Below are 17,557 nucleotides of genomic sequence, written 5' to 3'. Positions count from 1 at the left end.
GAAGCTGAAATGAATCCACATTACAAGAGTCAATCACAGTTGTTTCTGCTGAACAGTAGTTTCAGTGTAGTCTCTGTAAAGCAGCAAAGATTTAATAAAATATGTATTAAGGAACAAGGATAATCCTCTCAGATATCGACAGTTTACCTTTCTAGAAAAAAAAAGTTACTTAAATGTTTAAATAATTACAACAACAGTCTATTATTTCATCCTGTGTCTAAATGTCTGTAATTATGGCCAACAAAATGACATAACGCCTTGCTTCCTTTTAGTGTGGTTTCTTCAAGAGAGCCAAAAAAGACCATTATGATGCTGCATATCACAAGGCTGAGATCCATGTTCAGCCATCTGACAAAGAAAGACTTACTACTGATGCATAGTGCTCGTCTCTGCACTCAGTATTGGGTAATAAAAGCTCAGCAAATCTCTGTGGGTGTAAAGTAGACAGGGAGCGTGGGGCTTAACAAACACTAACTCACTTTTGCCGAGAGGGAAATCACTTTCTTGGAAGGATTCTTTGTGCAGTTTGGAAATTTACGTCAACCGATGCTTCTCAGAATTTATCTATTTTAAATCTTGGCAAATTTTATTGAACATTTCATTTGAGCGAGCTTACTGAAAGTGACCCTACCAAGAGCATCAAAATGAGTTCTAAATCTCCACAAGTGACTTTCTCATAAGCATTCACCTATTCCGTATCCTAGCAAATTTTAACATTTAATAAGAGAATGTTTATTGTAAGTAACTCTACCAAGAGTATCAAAATGAGCTCTAGATCTCCACAAGTGACCTTGTCAATGAATGACTCTAATTTGAAAGCAGTCCAGCCAGAATCATTGATTTCTTGTTTTCTCCTTTGCCAACATAATTACTATTGTTGGGTACATTTCTGCATTGGTAAATTTCCACCTTGCCCTGAAAATCTTTCTCCCAAATATTGCAGTTACAGAATTTCTAAGCCTTATACTGTATTAAACACTTCTCTTGCACCAAAAGCACAGCACTGCCCTGGTCTTCATGCAAAAATATTCCAGATTTTTTAATGCCTGTTTCTCCCAAGGTTTGTAAAGGTGCCTTTTTTCCAGGTTGCTGCTTTGCCATCCTGCTGGCTTCTTGGATTTTGTTTCGCATAATGCTTTCCATGTTTAATATTAAGCATGATTTCTGTTCTCGTCCACAAACGGACAAAAAAAACGCCCATTTCCCTTTTATTTCAAGCTTCTCTCCTAAGCGCTAGTAAACTGAGTTCTTTTTTAAACGGTGGCTGGTGCTTTTTGAAGTCCCTAACATCTCTTCTGCTTCCTCAGTGTGGATTTTTCAAGCGCTCCAAGTACGACGACAGTGTTCCCCGATACCACGCCGTTCGGATACGGAAGGAGGAGCGCCAGTTTAAAGACGGAAAGACCAAACTTGTCAAACTTGAAAAAAAACAGTGGATGACCACTTGGAATGAGAATGAAAGCTATTCCTAAGACAAAGTGATCACTTTGGCGGTGTTGGGGAAATCCCAATGGATGCAAAGCTCCTCAATGACATTCCAAAAGACAGCGGTTCTTTATTTTGAATGGGCTTAATGCGATTGTATGTATTTTTTTTTAAAAAAGGCCATTTACACTCAATTTGCATTCAGCCATTTACCCTCCATTACAGTAACAGCTTAAAATCTGTATAAAACTACCATTAAATCACACACCTTGTCACTTAGAGAGAATTAAGCTCCTTAGGTTTTGATTTTGTTTTTTCCTGTTTTAAAACTTTGCTGTAACCATCACGCTATTGTATGCATCTTGTCTGTGTAGGGTGATCATTTGGGTTGAATCCTTTCCTTATCTTTAAAGCAGAAATATCCACATGGGATGCAGTTATGTGTTTAAGATGTCCCTGGACATCCTGCAGTTCTCTATGTTCTATGGGTATATAGGTTTTTCAGCTGTAGCACCAGGTTGAAACTTCTAAGGCGATTTTTTTTATTTTTGTTAAACAGATCTTCAAGATCTATTTTTATGTATAGGCTGGAACATTTTGTATGTTTTGTATATATTTAAATATTTTTAGCGCAATCTGGTATTTATTTTGACATAGACTGTTCTTAAAATACACATAGGCCAAAGATTCCTGTTGCTTATTTTGATGAAAAGTGTTATGCAGAGATCAAATGAACCTAAGGTACCATAATGATGATTTGGGAGAAAGGTGACTGCTGCACTAGAAAATTTAACCAAGGGCTTTCGTTTGTACCCACACTACTGACAATTACTTTTTGTTTCACTTTTAATGTACATAGTAAGTCAATTGTCTTTGTCTTAAGTGCCGTTTTCTTCATTTAGTTGCCTTTCCTCTCCAATGTTCTGCACAACCTGAAACCAGTCTGTACGTTCTGCACAACCTGAAACCAGTCTGTACATAAGTGTATTCTCTGGCTACTGTGTGGAGAGTTAGTCTCATGAGATGGAATTCTTTGTTGTTGAGGATACTCTGAATTGGCTCCTAGCTCATAATATGTTTAGGAAGACAGTGGAATGCATAGTGTCTAAGTACATGATGTTTTCAGGATTATTTCAGATTTTCACTTTGTATTATGTTGCTTCTGCTCATAATCTGCATGGTAAGATTGTAAAGGACCTTCAAAAACAAAATTAATTCAGTGCAATCATGGCATAATATGCAATATTGGCACTGTATTTTATGCCCCCTTAGCACTCATTCCTCTACTCCAGAACAAAGGAAAATGTATTATTGAATATTCTTGACAAAAATAAATCAATGTGAACTACAATTGTGAAGTTCAGAGAAGCAATTATTTTAAGTGTTTGCAAAATAACAATATAAACCTGTAGAAAGAATTGGAAACCTATTAATAGGTCATGTAAATAGTTTATAATTGGATTAAGATGTCTTTAGGAAGCTAAAAAAGCTATAGTGGGGATATAGCTTTGTTGATGTTTTTTTCAGATTTGAAATTTGTCTAGTGAACAGGGCTTCACCATACAGTTACTTACATTTCAAAAACCCTTATCTGTCATCAGTGCATTAAAACATACCAAGGCTCATCACTGACTCGTGTCTCAAATTGATCCATCTTTCCCAAACCTGGCTCCAAAAACTCTAACCTGTGGATTTTTTTGTAATTAAAATAACAGAAATAAACCTTATTTTCATTTTTGACTGTTTTTATGTCTTTTATTCACCTGAATTGAAAATCATGTTACAGTATAATGTGTTTGAACATTTCCATTTTGAATTTTGAGGGAGTGCCACTTGTAGCCTTGCCAGTCAGTGTATTGCTTTTGTTGAAAATGTGTAGTTTTGTATTTGTTGTCATGACCTCAGTCCTCTTCACCTCATCTTCATCTTCATCTGTACAGTCAGAAAAGATACACAACAGTGAACAAGCAGAGGTTAAATCTAAAAAGTAAGAGAAAAATACTTTTCACCTCTGGAGCCTTTTTTTAGGCATGGAGTATACTGTATGTTTTTTTGCAGCTTGTGTGCCACCACACTGATGACTTCTCAATATTTCTCTGTTATTGGACATAAGTATTGTATGTGCCTTTCTGAAATCGCTGAGAAAGTGTAATTTTAAATCCTTCACCCAAATTTAATTGGACAAATATTTTTTTAATGACAACCTGAAGACTACACATTTATGTGGCACTACAATTACTGGAGCAGTCTGAGTGAAATACTGTACCTTGCTCAAACAGCAGAATCCCACTTGGGACTTGTGGATATAAGTATGTTTATTACTTTTGAAATCCTGATATCCAGGTACAGTACAGTAGGTTACTATTAACATTAATGAACAGTGCCCTCTTTATTCATATTTCCAGAGAAAAGAAAGGAACCAAAAACATGCAACAGAATGATTTATGGATTAAATAGTGCCTTTGCTTACAAAAATCTAAAAATTACTGTGGCAGGCTGGGTCAGAAAAGTGATATTTACAACTTACCTGCCACTAGAGGTCATTTTATGCCTCCTAGTGTTGTAAATAGATATGCTAGGTGAAGATTAATTAGATAGTTGTTATAAGATGCATTCTCTCATGGTTGCCGTTTGTAATGTCTGATTTTTAAAGGGCTTCACTGTGTTAGTTTGTGCTCAGGCTGTTGAATATCAAGCCTTGGTATGTTCTGGAGGAAATGTATCCACAATAAAGACTCTTTTCACTGTACTTCTATAAATAATCAGTTTTCATGTGCTCAGACGCTGTGAATCACCTTACTTAGGTGGACCTGTCACAGCTATGTTCTGATTACTGTATCTTTGCACAGAAGAAAATCAGATTTGTCATAACTGAAATCTAGAAAATCAGTATTATTTATTCGTATTTAAGTATGTCTTAAAAATCTCTTACGACAGTATGTTCTGAGGATTAAAGCCAATTTAGAGGCCTCTGAAGGTTTTGGTTCCTTTGGGTGTGAAAGGAGGAAGCACATACAGTAGAAGACATTTAGGATCAGATCTCTGAAGACTGCAGGCAAAAGCTCATTCACTTCTGCAAACTGAGGAATAGCTACGAAAGAATCAACAAAAAGTTTAATCTACTTTCCACTGTAGTGCCCATTAGTGTAGTTACAATTGCATTATTAAGAATTTTTAAGGAAATTGGTATAATGGCAGCTCTGTCAGGAAGGAGTCACGAGTGTAATTTGGCACCAGCAGTTAAGAGACAAGTGGGTTTTGAGGAAACTGAAAATCCAAAACTCAAGCAGGTTTTCCTTAGGAGTTGCCAGTACTTTACACCATCCATTTTTCCATCAATACTAACGAGGTTTTCAGTCCCTACTGGTGAGAAGACTCCACCGTGCCACTACTGTGATTAATATGGTGTTGACTGATGTGCTGTGTTGGGCTTGTGAGAAATGTAGCAATATTCATTTAGACCAAAAAGTTCACTTTCTGTGTCATCTGCCCATCAAATCGATGCATCATATTGATGATGATGTATAAACAGTGACTACCATCTCAGACACAACTTTGCAAATCTTTCAAAAACGCTGCTTGATTCACGGCTGCTCCATTTGGAAAGAATGCCTGCCCGGGATTGTATGACACACATTCCATTATTTAATAATGATCATCCACCCATTTTCTTACTGTTTCCTCCACTTCAGGGCTGTGGGGGAGCCAGCAAGCAATGGGCTCAAGGCAGGACACAGCCTGGCTGGCACGCCAGTCCTTCGCAGGGCCCAGACAAACACCAGGGCCAGTTTTTATCAGGAGCCAATCAACTTACCAGAAAGTCTTTGGTTTGTGGGAGGAAACCAGAGCACCTGGAGGAAACAGCATGCAAACATAGGGAGAATGTACAATTTCCATTCAGATGGCACCCTAGGGCCCCAGCAGTTCATGGCAGCAACGCAAAACACTGCCCCACCATGCTACCATTACGATGATCAGTGACTCTGAAATTTACTTGTGCATTTCCCCTGTTTTCTGCTGCTCTACCCACTTTATCCCTGACTTGTTTTGAAAACACCTTGGTTTTCATGGTTGGTTTGCTGTATTACTTTGTGAGATGTGCTTTGAAATTCAATATCCAACTGAGGGCACTCACAGAGACACATACAGTACATTCCCCCTGCATTAAGTTAAACCATTTTTATTACACTTATAAATATTTTGTGAACATTAAACTAATTTTGTGACCTTTCAGATGAAGCTTTGGATTCTGAACTGCAAGATTGCTTTAGCAAAGTCGTTAAATACCCATGCAAGCTCAGAATTCAACAAAATGTATTTGCAGGCAGGTGATTACTTTTCAAGGCTATTTAAGGCTATATGGTTATTCAGTTCATGTTATACAGTACAAACGAATATCTGCATGATTTCTTAAGTGTCCATTAAGAGACTTAATGACATTTCGAACTGTTATTATTGGCGATTCAAGGACACTGCATAGGTGAAACTGAATTAGGATTCATGCGATAGAGGCATAAAATTACAATAGTACTGTATGTAAATGCTGACAGTGCACTACAATAAATGCATACTCGTACATGTGACACAGGTGAAAACATAATGGTAGTGATCCAATATAAACACTTCACAAACACTGATCATCAGTTTGATTGCAGGGTACAAACAGCAACTCCTGGATATTATCTTTAAATCGCCTTGGTCACGTGACAACGTCCTTCTCAGCATTCAGGTAAGCGAGCCAAGACTGTGTCGTACACCGCCAATGGGCTTTTTCAGCACACAGCAAGCAATCAATAGCTGGACTTTCTTAAAGGGCATAAATGCACACCAAATATTAAAATAAAATCAGAGAAAGGGGTGACTCATGTGGCAGCCTCTTTGCGGGAACAACGACTGCAACGAAATACTAATGAGTAGTTTAGGAGTCCTCCAATTTCCAGTTAATTATACTGTTTGCAAAACAATCTGTGTATTTGAGGTGATTGGTCAACGCCGATTTCATATCTTTGCGGAAACCTGTTTTTTTAAAAAAACAAGTTCACTTCCTCCGCTCTGTGCTGCTTGACAACGATTGGCCAACGCTTTAGTCACGTTGTTTGGGTCTTTATTGAGCGACATTAACCTCCTAAGGAATAGGAACTGGTGTTTGCAAAGACCAGTAGGGGTTATTTGTGTGCTGTTTGTGTTAATGCTACCATGTTAGAAAACTTAACCTTCAAAACGCGTTATTTTACTTTATCATCCGCGCACATAACTGATCACTTTATTTCCAAACTCGGAAGTAGCAGCTCACTGAGGAACATTTAATCTATTTGACAGGACCGATGTCGTTTTGTACTGCTGAACATTTTTATTCATTCTGCAAAGGCACAAATTAAGAAGAAGCTACAAAAAAATACACAGGCACAGAAAACCATTCCGAGGTCTTGGTAGCTGCGTGAATGTCGTTTTTCAGCTGCCCCAGTTAAACTGAAAAACGGACGAACTTGTCTTGGTTGTTGTGCATTGATCTTAGCTATGTGATAGTGAGAGCACAGAGTTAAAATCACTCAGGTGAGAAGAACGTATCCATCAACATGAGGCTCCTAACATTTCTTATGAAAAACGGCTCTCTTGGCAAACAAGTGGATTTCTACTCCAGATTTTCTCCTTCCCCTCTGTCCATGAAACAGTTCTTGGATTTTGGTGAGTGATTTGGACTGTTTTGCAACAATTGGTACGCAAAGATGTGCTTCTTCGCTATTCTGTATACGAAATATAATCAAAGCTTAAAAGTAAAAACAGCCATACACAATATGCACCGTAGGGCGATAATGACAGGCAGTTCTCCAATTACATAACAGTTCTGTAGGTAGATACTGTAACTTTGTTTTTCATACCTATTCGAAATGGAAAAGTAAAAGCTGACGGACTGGTCTCCTGTCCTGACCCAGACGGTCGGTGCTTTTGAAAAACACTGATAGCATGTATTTGTCACAGGAGAAAACATAAATCTAAACCAAATTGTCTTTTAGACCTTAGTGATACTTTAAACTCAATTGATGGTTCCCATGTAAAGTAGGCCTAGTTCCATTTTGATATGTTTATACCTCGATGTAGTTGATATTTCCCGAGACCAAACATCCCATGCATAATCAAATACAATGAGAAGAACTGTATCAAATATGTAAAACCTGTTTGTAATTCTTTAGATGGCTTTACATCCTTACAGTAATAATCATGGGAAGAAATGTGTTGTACAGAGAAAAATGATTTTGAGCTCCTAGCATATTGTAATTAAGATAAACAATACTGATTAAACGATCTGATAGCAGATATCCTTGGTTTTTCGTAGTAGGTGCTTTAACCTGTACTTTTTTTGGATGAATCAACTATTGTACAATATCAGTAGCAAAAGGCTAGATGCTTGTTTCATTGCCCCAGTGAACTATTTGTAACTATCTTATCTTATCTATCACATAATATTGAGCTCCTTTTAGCAAGATAGAGCTATAGTACAGTATATATATATTTTTTTACAGTTGAGCATTCTTATCTCTTTTCAGGGTCAGAAAATGCATGTGAAAGGACATCTTTTGTGTTTCTGAGACAAGAACTTCCTGTCAGGTTAGCGAACATCATGAAAGAAATAAACTTGCTGCCTGACAATCTGCTCAAAACTCCGTCTGTTCAATTGGTCCAGAGCTGGTAAGTTAATTCAATAGTTATAATAAATAAGTACTGCTTAATCTGATATCTTTTTAAAGTGTACTGTATGTTCCAGCTGCCATAGGCTGCTTTTTACTTTATTTTTTTTCAATCCAACTTTTCGGCAGTGCTGTTTTCAAAGGAGGCGTTAAACACTAAGTGGTAGAGCACTCAAAAAACAAGCCTTAAACGCAGACATGAAAACACTTTGTGTTTTAATTTTGTATCCGTTCGTTTTCTAGCCACTTCATTTGGTTCAGGTTGGCAGAGGAGCCAGATTCTACCCCGACAAGCGCTGAGCACAAGGCAGGGTACACCCTGGATGAGATGCCAGTCAACCGCAGGCCACACAGACACAAACACGTGCACACTCGCACCAGGGCCAGTTTTTAACAGAAGCCAATTAACCTGCCAAGGAGGAAACTCATGTGAATGTGGGGAGAACATGCGAACTCCACACAGACAGCACCCCAGGTCCGGGATTGAACCCAGGGCCCCAGCACCTCAAAGCAGCAATGCTAACCACTGTGTCATTACAATGAACTTGAAAAACTTCAGGACAGCACCTCCACATCTCATTTTAAGTATGGTGTGCAGTGCTCTTCACATTTTCTTAAGAGGACTTCCAGAGTTCTGCACATTGGCACCAGGAGAGATTTTAGTATTGCCCATGTAGTTAATATGATGGTTCTTTAGATCAGGATGGTGCTTGCCCCAGACGCCATTAAGCTTCCTGAACATTTTCCGTTCCATTTGCACTTCCAGGAATTTGAACATTTTTGTACTTTGGTAAAAAAAAATCAGTTGAAATTGAAAATTCTCTCTGTCATATTTTGCAGGTATATACAGAGCTTCCAGGAGATCCTTGACTTCAAGGAGAGAAAAGCAGAAGACGACAAAGTCATTTACGAGTGAGGGAAATGGTCTTCGCGTTTACTTTTCCTTGACCTTTTGCGAGAGTTGGTGGCGACAGCGGCTGAGTGATGTTCTTGCTGGCCTTTCAGCTTCACGGATGCGGTAATAAAAATCCGAAATCGCCACAATGATGTCATCCCCACCCTGGCCCAGGGAGTGGTGGAGTACAAGGAGTCCTATGGCATTGATCCGGTGACAAGCCAGAATGTGCAGTACTTCCTCGACCGTTTTTTCATGAGCCGCATATCCATCCGAATGCTTCTCAATCAGCACAGTAAGTACTGTACGTAACGGGGTCAGTGGGGAAGATCAGGTCAAAGGAACTGTGCGGATGCAGATTGAAAAATAGACATTCAGCAATTGCCTTGAAGGTTGTTTACATCAGATGTAGTTGGTTTTCTTTGGGGGAGGGGGTCTGATGTAGCTTTTTTCACTTGTAAATGCATTTCTGACAACATTGTTGGACAGTCGTGTGGTAGAGATCACATGGCGCACGCAAAACACATCAACCTAAGAAGTTTTCCATGTCTCTTACTTGGGTTAACAGTAGTTTTTGTGGTGCTCAGGAAGTCTCTCATGTGATGGATTGCAGGGGCTTTCGGTGGTATCCCTGCTGCCGGGGTTGATAAGCAATGGGGTCAGACTCCTTAAAGTTCAATATTCCTGCCAGCACTATTCCCAGAGCACATTCTCTTTCTGTGTCATCATTAATTTGGGACATCTGAAAACCTGCAGGCATACTGTATTTCTTTTACTATACATGTACATCTTAAATCCATTTTATATCAGGGTCTTGGTACCAGGGAGTATAAAAGAAGTTACTAAATGATTTCTGTAGGCTTATTGCAGCTACTTTAATTGATTAGTATTGAATAGTTATTAATTATGGATAAAAATGCTTTGTTTACTCAGCTTGACAATGTCCGATAGGAACGTACTGTATAGCCCCCAGGGTGTGATCATGAATTCAGTACAAAACTGAATTAGAATTAGACTCTGCTTGTCTGTCTTCAATTTTCTGCTTTTCCTTTCTCAGTGTGACAATGCCTTCAAAATGTGATATGATTTTCAAGTGCAGAGTCTGATCTGTACTGCGCCCCCCCAGTAAGGGAAGAAATGTCTGAAGTGTATTTAACTCAAGTTTTCCTCAGAAGCAGTCTGTGTCTTCTGTAGAATGGCTGCCATTTAAGCTGACCCTGGTGCAAATGGAGCCCAGTGTTTGTCCTGGTCCCTATTAATTATCTTGTGAAGCACGTAAGGAAAAGTCATTTCAAAGAAAGGTTGTGGAGATAACAATAATGGCGCTTACAGCTTAATGAGCTTTTGGCTGCCTACCCTCCTGTTGCAGGGTTTTGATTTTAGTTTTAGGGTGTATTAATGCCTTTATGCCCGAAAATCACCCTGTGTCCGTTGTTTTCAAGCTTTACTCTTTGGTGGAAAGGTGAAAGTAAACCCAGCTCACCCTAAGCAGATTGGCAGCATTGACCCTCATTGTCGTGTTGGAGAAGTGATCAAGGGTATGTGAACAGTCTTATTCCTCTGGTTTTTATTCTTGCAGTATAGTCTCCCTGTTGCCCTGGATCAAAGCATTGGCTGTACAGTATAATGAATTCTACTGATGTTTTTGCAGCTTTCTGTTTTATATTATAACTAGAGGTTTATTGTTTTTTTCTTGAATGGAGGTGTAACAGTTTACTTTTAAGGACCGCATGAATATGACAAAAAGTTTATGAGACTCATTCTCATTGAATTTTGAATGTTGGGACTTCTCTAAAGTGCGTGTTAATCTACCGGTATCCTAATCCAGCACATACTTTGTAGAGCAAAAATGGGATCTGTTAATAATTGAATATGTGCTGACAATTTCTGTGTTGTGTGTGTATAGTTAACATTCCTGATTTTTGTTGAGTTAAATGGCAGTACAAAGAAGGAAGTGTCTTTATAGCCTGGTGTGAAGACACCAGACTCTTTTGTTGTATTTTAAAATATTCTTGGATTATACCTCATCATAGTTTTGTCTGGTTTGTCACATTATTTTGGACAGTTGTTCATAAGGTAAGATTATACAACCTTTTTAGTAAATTAGTTATGTTTGTGTGCTGCAGTAGGTTTAGATTTAGATTATTTCCTCCATGAAAACTGATAGTTTTGAAATGTTGTGTTTTGATCTTTTCATTTAGATGCATATGAAAATGCAAGAAGACTTTGTGACCTCTATTATATGAACTCACCGGAGCTGAAACTGGAAGAATTTAATGGTAAGTGGAAATGTTGTTCTTTGCTTTTCTTTACTTTTCAAATTCTCTGTTTTCATGTAATCCATTTTATAACATATATTTTGCTGCCTGCTTATAATATTGAGACATTGTTTTTAGAGATAATTAAAAGCAGGTAGGGTTGAAGAGTTCTGTCCAAATAAAACATTTTTCTGGGATTTGAAAATTAATTTTGTGACTAATCCAAACCATGAAGACAGACTATGTATAGCATCTGATTTGTTGTGGTTTTACTGTCAGTACATATTGGGCAGTGTTAGTCTAGTAAGTATAACAGAGTGCTGTATGTGTTTAAGCAGCATCATCCAAATCTAGATTGCTTTCCATGTGACCTGGTTTCTCTGGCTGTTTACCACATGTGGAATGTTTGCTACTGTTCAGCAGGATAAGTGTACATACAGATACATTATTCAGAGTGGTTGTGTGATGTTTCTGTGTGCCTGGAGTATGACTTTTAAGCTACCACTTCACTGCTGTGAATAGCAACAAAATTGCATTTAAAAAATGCATCATCAGCAGCAACAGGGATTTCAACAGCTGACTGATGCACATCTTCTCCAAAGGGCAGAATGCAAATACAAAGGATGCATTAGAGTGGTTCTGTGTTCAAAAGTAATTAGAGAAAAAGAATACTCTGTCCATGTTAGCGTGGTGAATGCTGTCATTAGTTGGATGGTCTGTTGGCATCTGTAAATAATTTTTAAAAATGCAAGAACATCCTTATGGTTTCACTGTTTTTGCAGCTAAAGAAAGAGGAAAGCCAACAACAGTGGTGTATGTACCTTCCCACCTCTACCACATGGTATTTGAGCTTTTTAAGGTGTGTTTTGTGCGTTCTATTTTGGATTTCACAGAACTGTAACCTGACCTCCAGATTCACCTGAGCACACAGTACAGATGCATACTGCTTTTAAATGATCATACTGTGTACCTGATGTATTCTCCCTTTGATCTACTGATGTGATTGAATGTGGAGTAGTTCCATAGTTCCATCACATTTCTGAAGAGACTAGCTTCAGTATGTACAAGAAAACTCTGAAAAATAGAACATTAAATTGTGAATAATATAACTTGCTATGTGATTTGCTTTTGTCTGAATTTTCCTATAAAATGTATTTTTAAACACGGCAATCTTGAGCACATCACAGAAAATCGTATTATTTGGATTTGCACTTCACAAAAGCTACAGTATACAATATTTTTTCCCCGATCACAGGTCCTAGATGAATTTTTTCTGATGCCTTGAGTTGATTTTGTTGATTTATACAATTTTAGTCCGATCTCACGATTGTTACACCCATCTCATACAGAGCCCTTGGAGTAACAATACTAAATATTTTCGTCTCTTCAAAACTAGAATTGTAATAAATGAGCTTGTACGCACAGTTCTGTCCAGGTCAGTACCAGATAAATTCAGCAGTGAAGCTGTTGGTTTCTATGTAGAACCTTAACAGTCTTAAACCCGGAATGTGGGGATTTCTTTTCAGAATGCCATGAGAGCAACAATGGAATATCATGGGGTCATAGCGGAGTATCCGCCAGTCAAAGTTCAAGTTGCATTGGGTCATGAAGATCTGACAGTGAAGGTAGAGATTTTTTTTTCCTCCTGGGATTTATCTTAGTTTAATACACGTGCAGTGTGATGAACGGGTGTTCATGTTCTTCCTGTGTTTGCCAGATGAGTGACCGCGGTGGAGGCGTTCCTTTAAGGAAGATTGAGAGGCTGTTCAGCTACACATACTCCACTGCCCCACTGCCTCGCATGGAAACCTCTCGGGCAACTCCTCTGGTGAGCCGCCAGTCATTCAGGTGTCCTCTGGTTTGGACCAGACAGGATGTGGTTTATCTCTCCAGTGCTCTTTCCCAGCTTCTTAGAAGGCAGTTGAACCAATACACTGTGTGGAGCAGTAAACTCTTTTACTTTAGTCCAAAAGATGACTCAGGTCTAGTAGTGAATACTTAAATTCAGGAAACATTATTGCAAATGTGTGTAAGAGGCATAAATATCTGTTTTGTTCTCTTTCAGTACGTTAAAAATTCTGAATATCAGCCAGCTTTGTCAGTTTCCTTTTCAGAATTGCTATAAAAATATTGTGACTTATATTTTTAAGAATGTATTGTGAGACAAAACAGGAGTGTGCAGTCTCAGTTTTGTTGAACGCTGTTAGGAATTGTGGGTAGAAGAAAAATGAAACCGCTTTGCTGCTGTTAATACCGAGTTACAGCAAAGGGTGACGTGTCCTGCGAAAGACGATCACTAGGTGTCAGTATTGCTGAGTGGGAATGAAATAGTCTGACAAAAATTGAAGCTGAATATGCTCTGTGTGAGAAGAAGGAGCACTAAAGGTGGTATTGAAATGTTCAGGAAGGAGTTCAGTTTTAAAGATTCAAGAATTTTCAGTTAATATTTGGAGAGGCATACTTCTAACAAAAGCATGAATTCTAGTTGTTTAAAGCCATTAAAAGGAGCAAAGTCATATTGCGATTTTAATGTTTAGAGTCCGACATTTCAGAAAGGAAAGACTTAGGAGCAAAAAACAACAAAAAGCCTTTGTTCAATCCTTCCATTAATCATTATCGGAATGTATTTACTTTAACAGTATCTCAATAGTAGTGTACTCACTTTTGATTGGCAACACCGTAAAATGAAAGATAAAGTTGTTTTCCTTTCAAAACTGACACAATTGAGTTCCAAAGATCAGTTATTTCTTTAACAGTTGGAAAGATAAGTGAGCCAGTGTGCTTAGGTAAATGTCTTAAAGCTATCTGTGGAAGTGTACTGGTAATTGTTCAGTCCGTTATACACGAAGCATCAAAAGAAACTTATCACCAAATTCACAAAGTATCAGGAAAATGCCCATCTTTTTTATTACACCTGCACTGACATTGTATCAAACAGACGTGTCACCGTTAATTTCGTTATGCTGATTAACATTTGTCATCAACAGGACTGGTCAAGAGGGGCTCTGCTGTCTGAAAGTCACAGGCTAGTAGCATGTCGGTCACCACTGAAAGCGACACAAGCTGTACATCTGCATTTCATGCTTTGCAGATCTTGACTTGTGGGTTTCTGTCCCATTCCCCTTGTAGCATGTGCCTTCTAACTGTACTGTACGACTTCCCAGCTCTTCCCACACATGTTCACTTGGGAGTCAAATCTGGCAAGTAGAGCATCCACAGCATAACTGCTACACTGTCACCTGGCAAGACAGGTGCTGTTGCACAAGCAGCACGAGGACACGTGTTGTGCTGCTGGAATGTTGTCCTGTCGGAATGAGGCTGCATGGAGGACAGCACTTGATCAGTGTAGTGCCGTGCGATCAGGTTGCGATCAGTGAGTACAAGTGGATTTCTGTATCTGCTTGACACACCTCACACTGGGACCTTCACTATTAATTGGCCTGTCGTGCACAGCAAGTAGTGTACCATTCCGCACCTCTGAGCTACCAGGCTTCTACGGAAAACCTGTCTCACTGCTCCAGCTTCCGACATACCAAATGGCATGAAAGCATCGTTCTCTGGACAAGCGGTGGCCATCGGTTTCTTTTCTCGATTTTTCACCAGGCTGGACGTTGAGCAAGCTCGCCCACCTCGTTACCTGCGCCCGGTCGACTCGTACCAATTAAGTTAATGAATTGCTTGTGCAGTGGTCAGATGAGTACACCGAGGCTGGTTGTGAACGATTGACCTGAAAACGTTGCCAAAAACGTTGCTTCGGTTTTCTAAAATCCCACGTGTGAAAACGGTGACAAGTTTCTTTTGATGTTCAGTAATGCTTGTTTTCCATTGATCCAATCTTCTGGCACATTAAGAGGTTGAGGAGTTCAGTGTTGTGATCTTTCTCTTGGGATGACCCCCTTACTTTGTCTTGTATTGGCAGGCTGGCTACGGCTATGGTCTGCCCATCTCCCGCTTGTATGCGAGATATTTCCAGGGAGACCTGAAACTCTATTCATTGGAGGGCTATGGCACCGATGCTGTAATATATATAAAGGTAAATTATCCGTGATACTAAAATCAATCTTTTGTTATATTTTCTATAAAAAGAGACTTCTCACTTGCTGTCTTGGTTTGTATTCATTCGGAATCTTGTACTGTGGACAACTTATTCTTTCTGTTGAAGACCTGTGCTGCATAAAAAAAAAAAGAGTACCAAAGCTCAATTTGGAAAAAAAGGTTGTTTTTTTTCAGTGAGGTTTTCTATTCATGTCTCTACGAATGGTGGCTCCTGGGCCAAAATGAGAAGGACGGGGCACCAGCGGGAGACCAGCTTCAAGCTTCAAACGATTTGTGCAAACCTGCTCCTCCTTGTTGCCTGGGCCTTGTCAGGTTGCGCCAAGAGGCGGGACGAGGAGCTGGCTGTGGAGAGATGGGTATTGCCATCTGTTCAAGATGATTGTGTTTTGTTTTTTTTTTGCCGCAGGCTTTATCGACGGACTCCATAGAAAGGCTCCCCGTCTACAACCGGTCAGCCTGGAGACATTACAAGACCATCCACGAAGCCGACGATTGGTGTGTGCCCAGCAAAGAACCGAAGGACATGACCACTTTCCGCAGCTCTTAGCTGTACGAGTCAGGACTACAATCGGCTCGACAGACCAGGGTCCAGAAGGTAGGAGGGTGGCTGTAGCGAAGGGGTGAGGTTTTCTGTAGAGTTCAGTATTAGAAGCTAGAGGGAGGAAAATTACATTCTCTTTATATTTTCCACATAAAAATGTATTCCAAACTCCATTCTTGTTCTTGTGCATTATTGTTCGTGCAACGATTGTTTCCACCAGTGGGTATTTCTCACAGACGATTGTTATTGAACTAAAAGATAAATACGGGGGGAACTGTCCTAGGTGGTAGCACAATATATGTCGGCGTTTTTTGCTTTGCTTTTGAGAGGACATAAGTGTCCAGAATGTAAGGCTTTCTTGGTGTGCTTTTGAAATTAATATGATGGAGATTGTAAACCATATTTTTTTCCTGTAACAAACAGTGTGGTGAGCCATGTTTTAACTAATATACCTCATCTGTTTTGGTATTAACATCACTGATAAGTAATGAATAATAGCAATAGTTTTGATATTAAAGATATAATCTTGAAGCAGTAACCATCTTGTAAAAAAAACAAAAGCAGATGGCTTCTCTGTGCGATACTTAACAATATGAACTTTTACAAGCACATTTTGTAAGCCTTGTCAGTATGTGTGCCTATGAGTTTAAATCCGTATTAGCCATTGTATGTACACCCATAGAAACAAAGCTTCAGTTAAAAATAAATGTGGCTCTGGGCTGTCAAAATTCAACTGCTCTGGGCATTTGTATAGATAAAATGTTTTATTAAAACTGTTTTCATGGTACAAAAACGTTTTCCACATTACTGTGTCCTCCAACATTTATGAGCGTGGGTGAAACTGGTTGTAGTCGATCTTTTGAGTGCATAATATGCCACATGTTTTTCATTAGCTAATTCACATTTTGAAACAGTTTCTGTAACCTTGTGAAATGTGAAAAAGGTGGTTCCCTTTTTACCTCATTATTATCCAATAAAGGCATTACCAAAATTCAATGGTGGATTCAGTCTTTTGGTATTATTTCACAAAAAGTACATTTTCAATTTCTAACTAAGTTGTATTCTTATTGCCTACCCTATATGGAAATAACTTCTAATCGGTACTATGTTGTTTTATTCACAACACAAAGGGAGTAGTACCTTTCCCTTTAACACATTTAATATATTCCAGTTGCTGAGGCAAATAACTAGAAGGAGGACAAAAATACATATTCTGTCTCGCCAGCGGCCTGTCTGATACCTTGTTTAGAAGGTTACAAGGATCTGCAGGATGAAAACTGATTTCTTTCCCGGTGTAAATCAGCTCTTCATTGTGTAACCAGCAGCCACGTTTTCCCTGCTGGAAAACCTCAGTTAAATAGAAACAAAACTTCCATTTCATTACTCCATAAAAGACTTTCAGAAGATTAAGTGACAGGAACGAGATTACAATAATGAATTCAACCAGCTTGAACCCTTCTACTGCAGCCATAGCTAAAGTTTCCAAAAACCAAACCATACCATGCTTGACAAGAGAGGTTTATTTGTCCTGCTATCACCAATGATGAGAAAATCCAGGGCAAAAGTCTGTCGGCCTTGAAATTCAAGTGTAAGAGCTGCATTCTTCAATTTAGTTCAATATTAAATCAAATACTACACGGATACATACGTTTAAAAAAATACAAACACCTGCTTGTGTTCACCTTTGCCAAGTATA

General features: G+C 38.9%; 2 protein-coding genes across 3 annotated transcripts in view; both read left to right on the top strand.

The window, feature by feature from the left end:
- The window catches only part of LOC148821985 (integrin alpha-6-like), a 33,671-nt gene extending 30,510 nt beyond the window's left edge, over positions 1 to 3,161 (top strand). The window contains exons 25-26 of one of the 2 annotated variants that reach the window (XM_088930490.1): positions 273 to 405; positions 1,308 to 3,161. In XM_088930490.1, the coding sequence (XP_088786616.1) occupies positions 273 to 380 (108 nt within the window). In that variant the 3' untranslated portion in view covers positions 381 to 405; positions 1,308 to 3,161. The remainder of the gene's footprint in view (positions 1 to 272; positions 406 to 1,307) is intronic. The other variant, XM_088930489.1, reaches the window with a different exon arrangement.
- A 3,398-nt stretch (positions 3,162 to 6,559) lies between these two features.
- On the top strand, positions 6,560 to 16,857 carry pdk1 (pyruvate dehydrogenase kinase, isozyme 1). Its single transcript, XM_088930214.1, has 11 exons — positions 6,560 to 7,110; positions 7,971 to 8,112; positions 8,952 to 9,023; positions 9,117 to 9,301; positions 10,449 to 10,544; positions 11,208 to 11,285; positions 12,047 to 12,123; positions 12,791 to 12,889; positions 12,982 to 13,092; positions 15,184 to 15,297; positions 15,727 to 16,857. The coding sequence occupies exons 1-11, from the start codon at positions 7,002 to 7,004 to the stop codon at positions 15,865 to 15,867; spliced, it is 1,224 nt and encodes a 407-aa protein (XP_088786340.1). The 5' UTR covers positions 6,560 to 7,001; the 3' UTR covers positions 15,868 to 16,857.
- Positions 16,858 to 17,557: the final 700 nt, after the last annotated feature.

This window comes from Atractosteus spatula, chromosome 13 (assembly GCF_055471065.1).
Source record: "Atractosteus spatula isolate fAtrSpa1 chromosome 13, fAtrSpa1.hap1, whole genome shotgun sequence".
NCBI lineage: Eukaryota > Metazoa > Chordata > Actinopteri > Semionotiformes > Lepisosteidae > Atractosteus > Atractosteus spatula.
The sequence above is the reverse complement of the archived record's forward strand: the minus strand, read 5'-3'. Positions and strand labels throughout refer to the sequence as shown.

Coding starts and splice junctions, on each gene's coding strand:
- pdk1 (XM_088930214.1), top strand. CDS start 7,002: ATGAGGCTCCTAACATTTCTTATGAAAAACGGCTCTCTTGGCAAACAA. Junction 11,286..12,046: donor GAAACTGGAAGAATTTAATG/GTAAGTGGAAAT, acceptor CTGTTTTTGCAG/CTAAAGAAAGAGGAAAGCCA. Junction 12,124..12,790: donor TGGTATTTGAGCTTTTTAAG/GTGTGTTTTGTG, acceptor ATTTCTTTTCAG/AATGCCATGAGAGCAACAAT.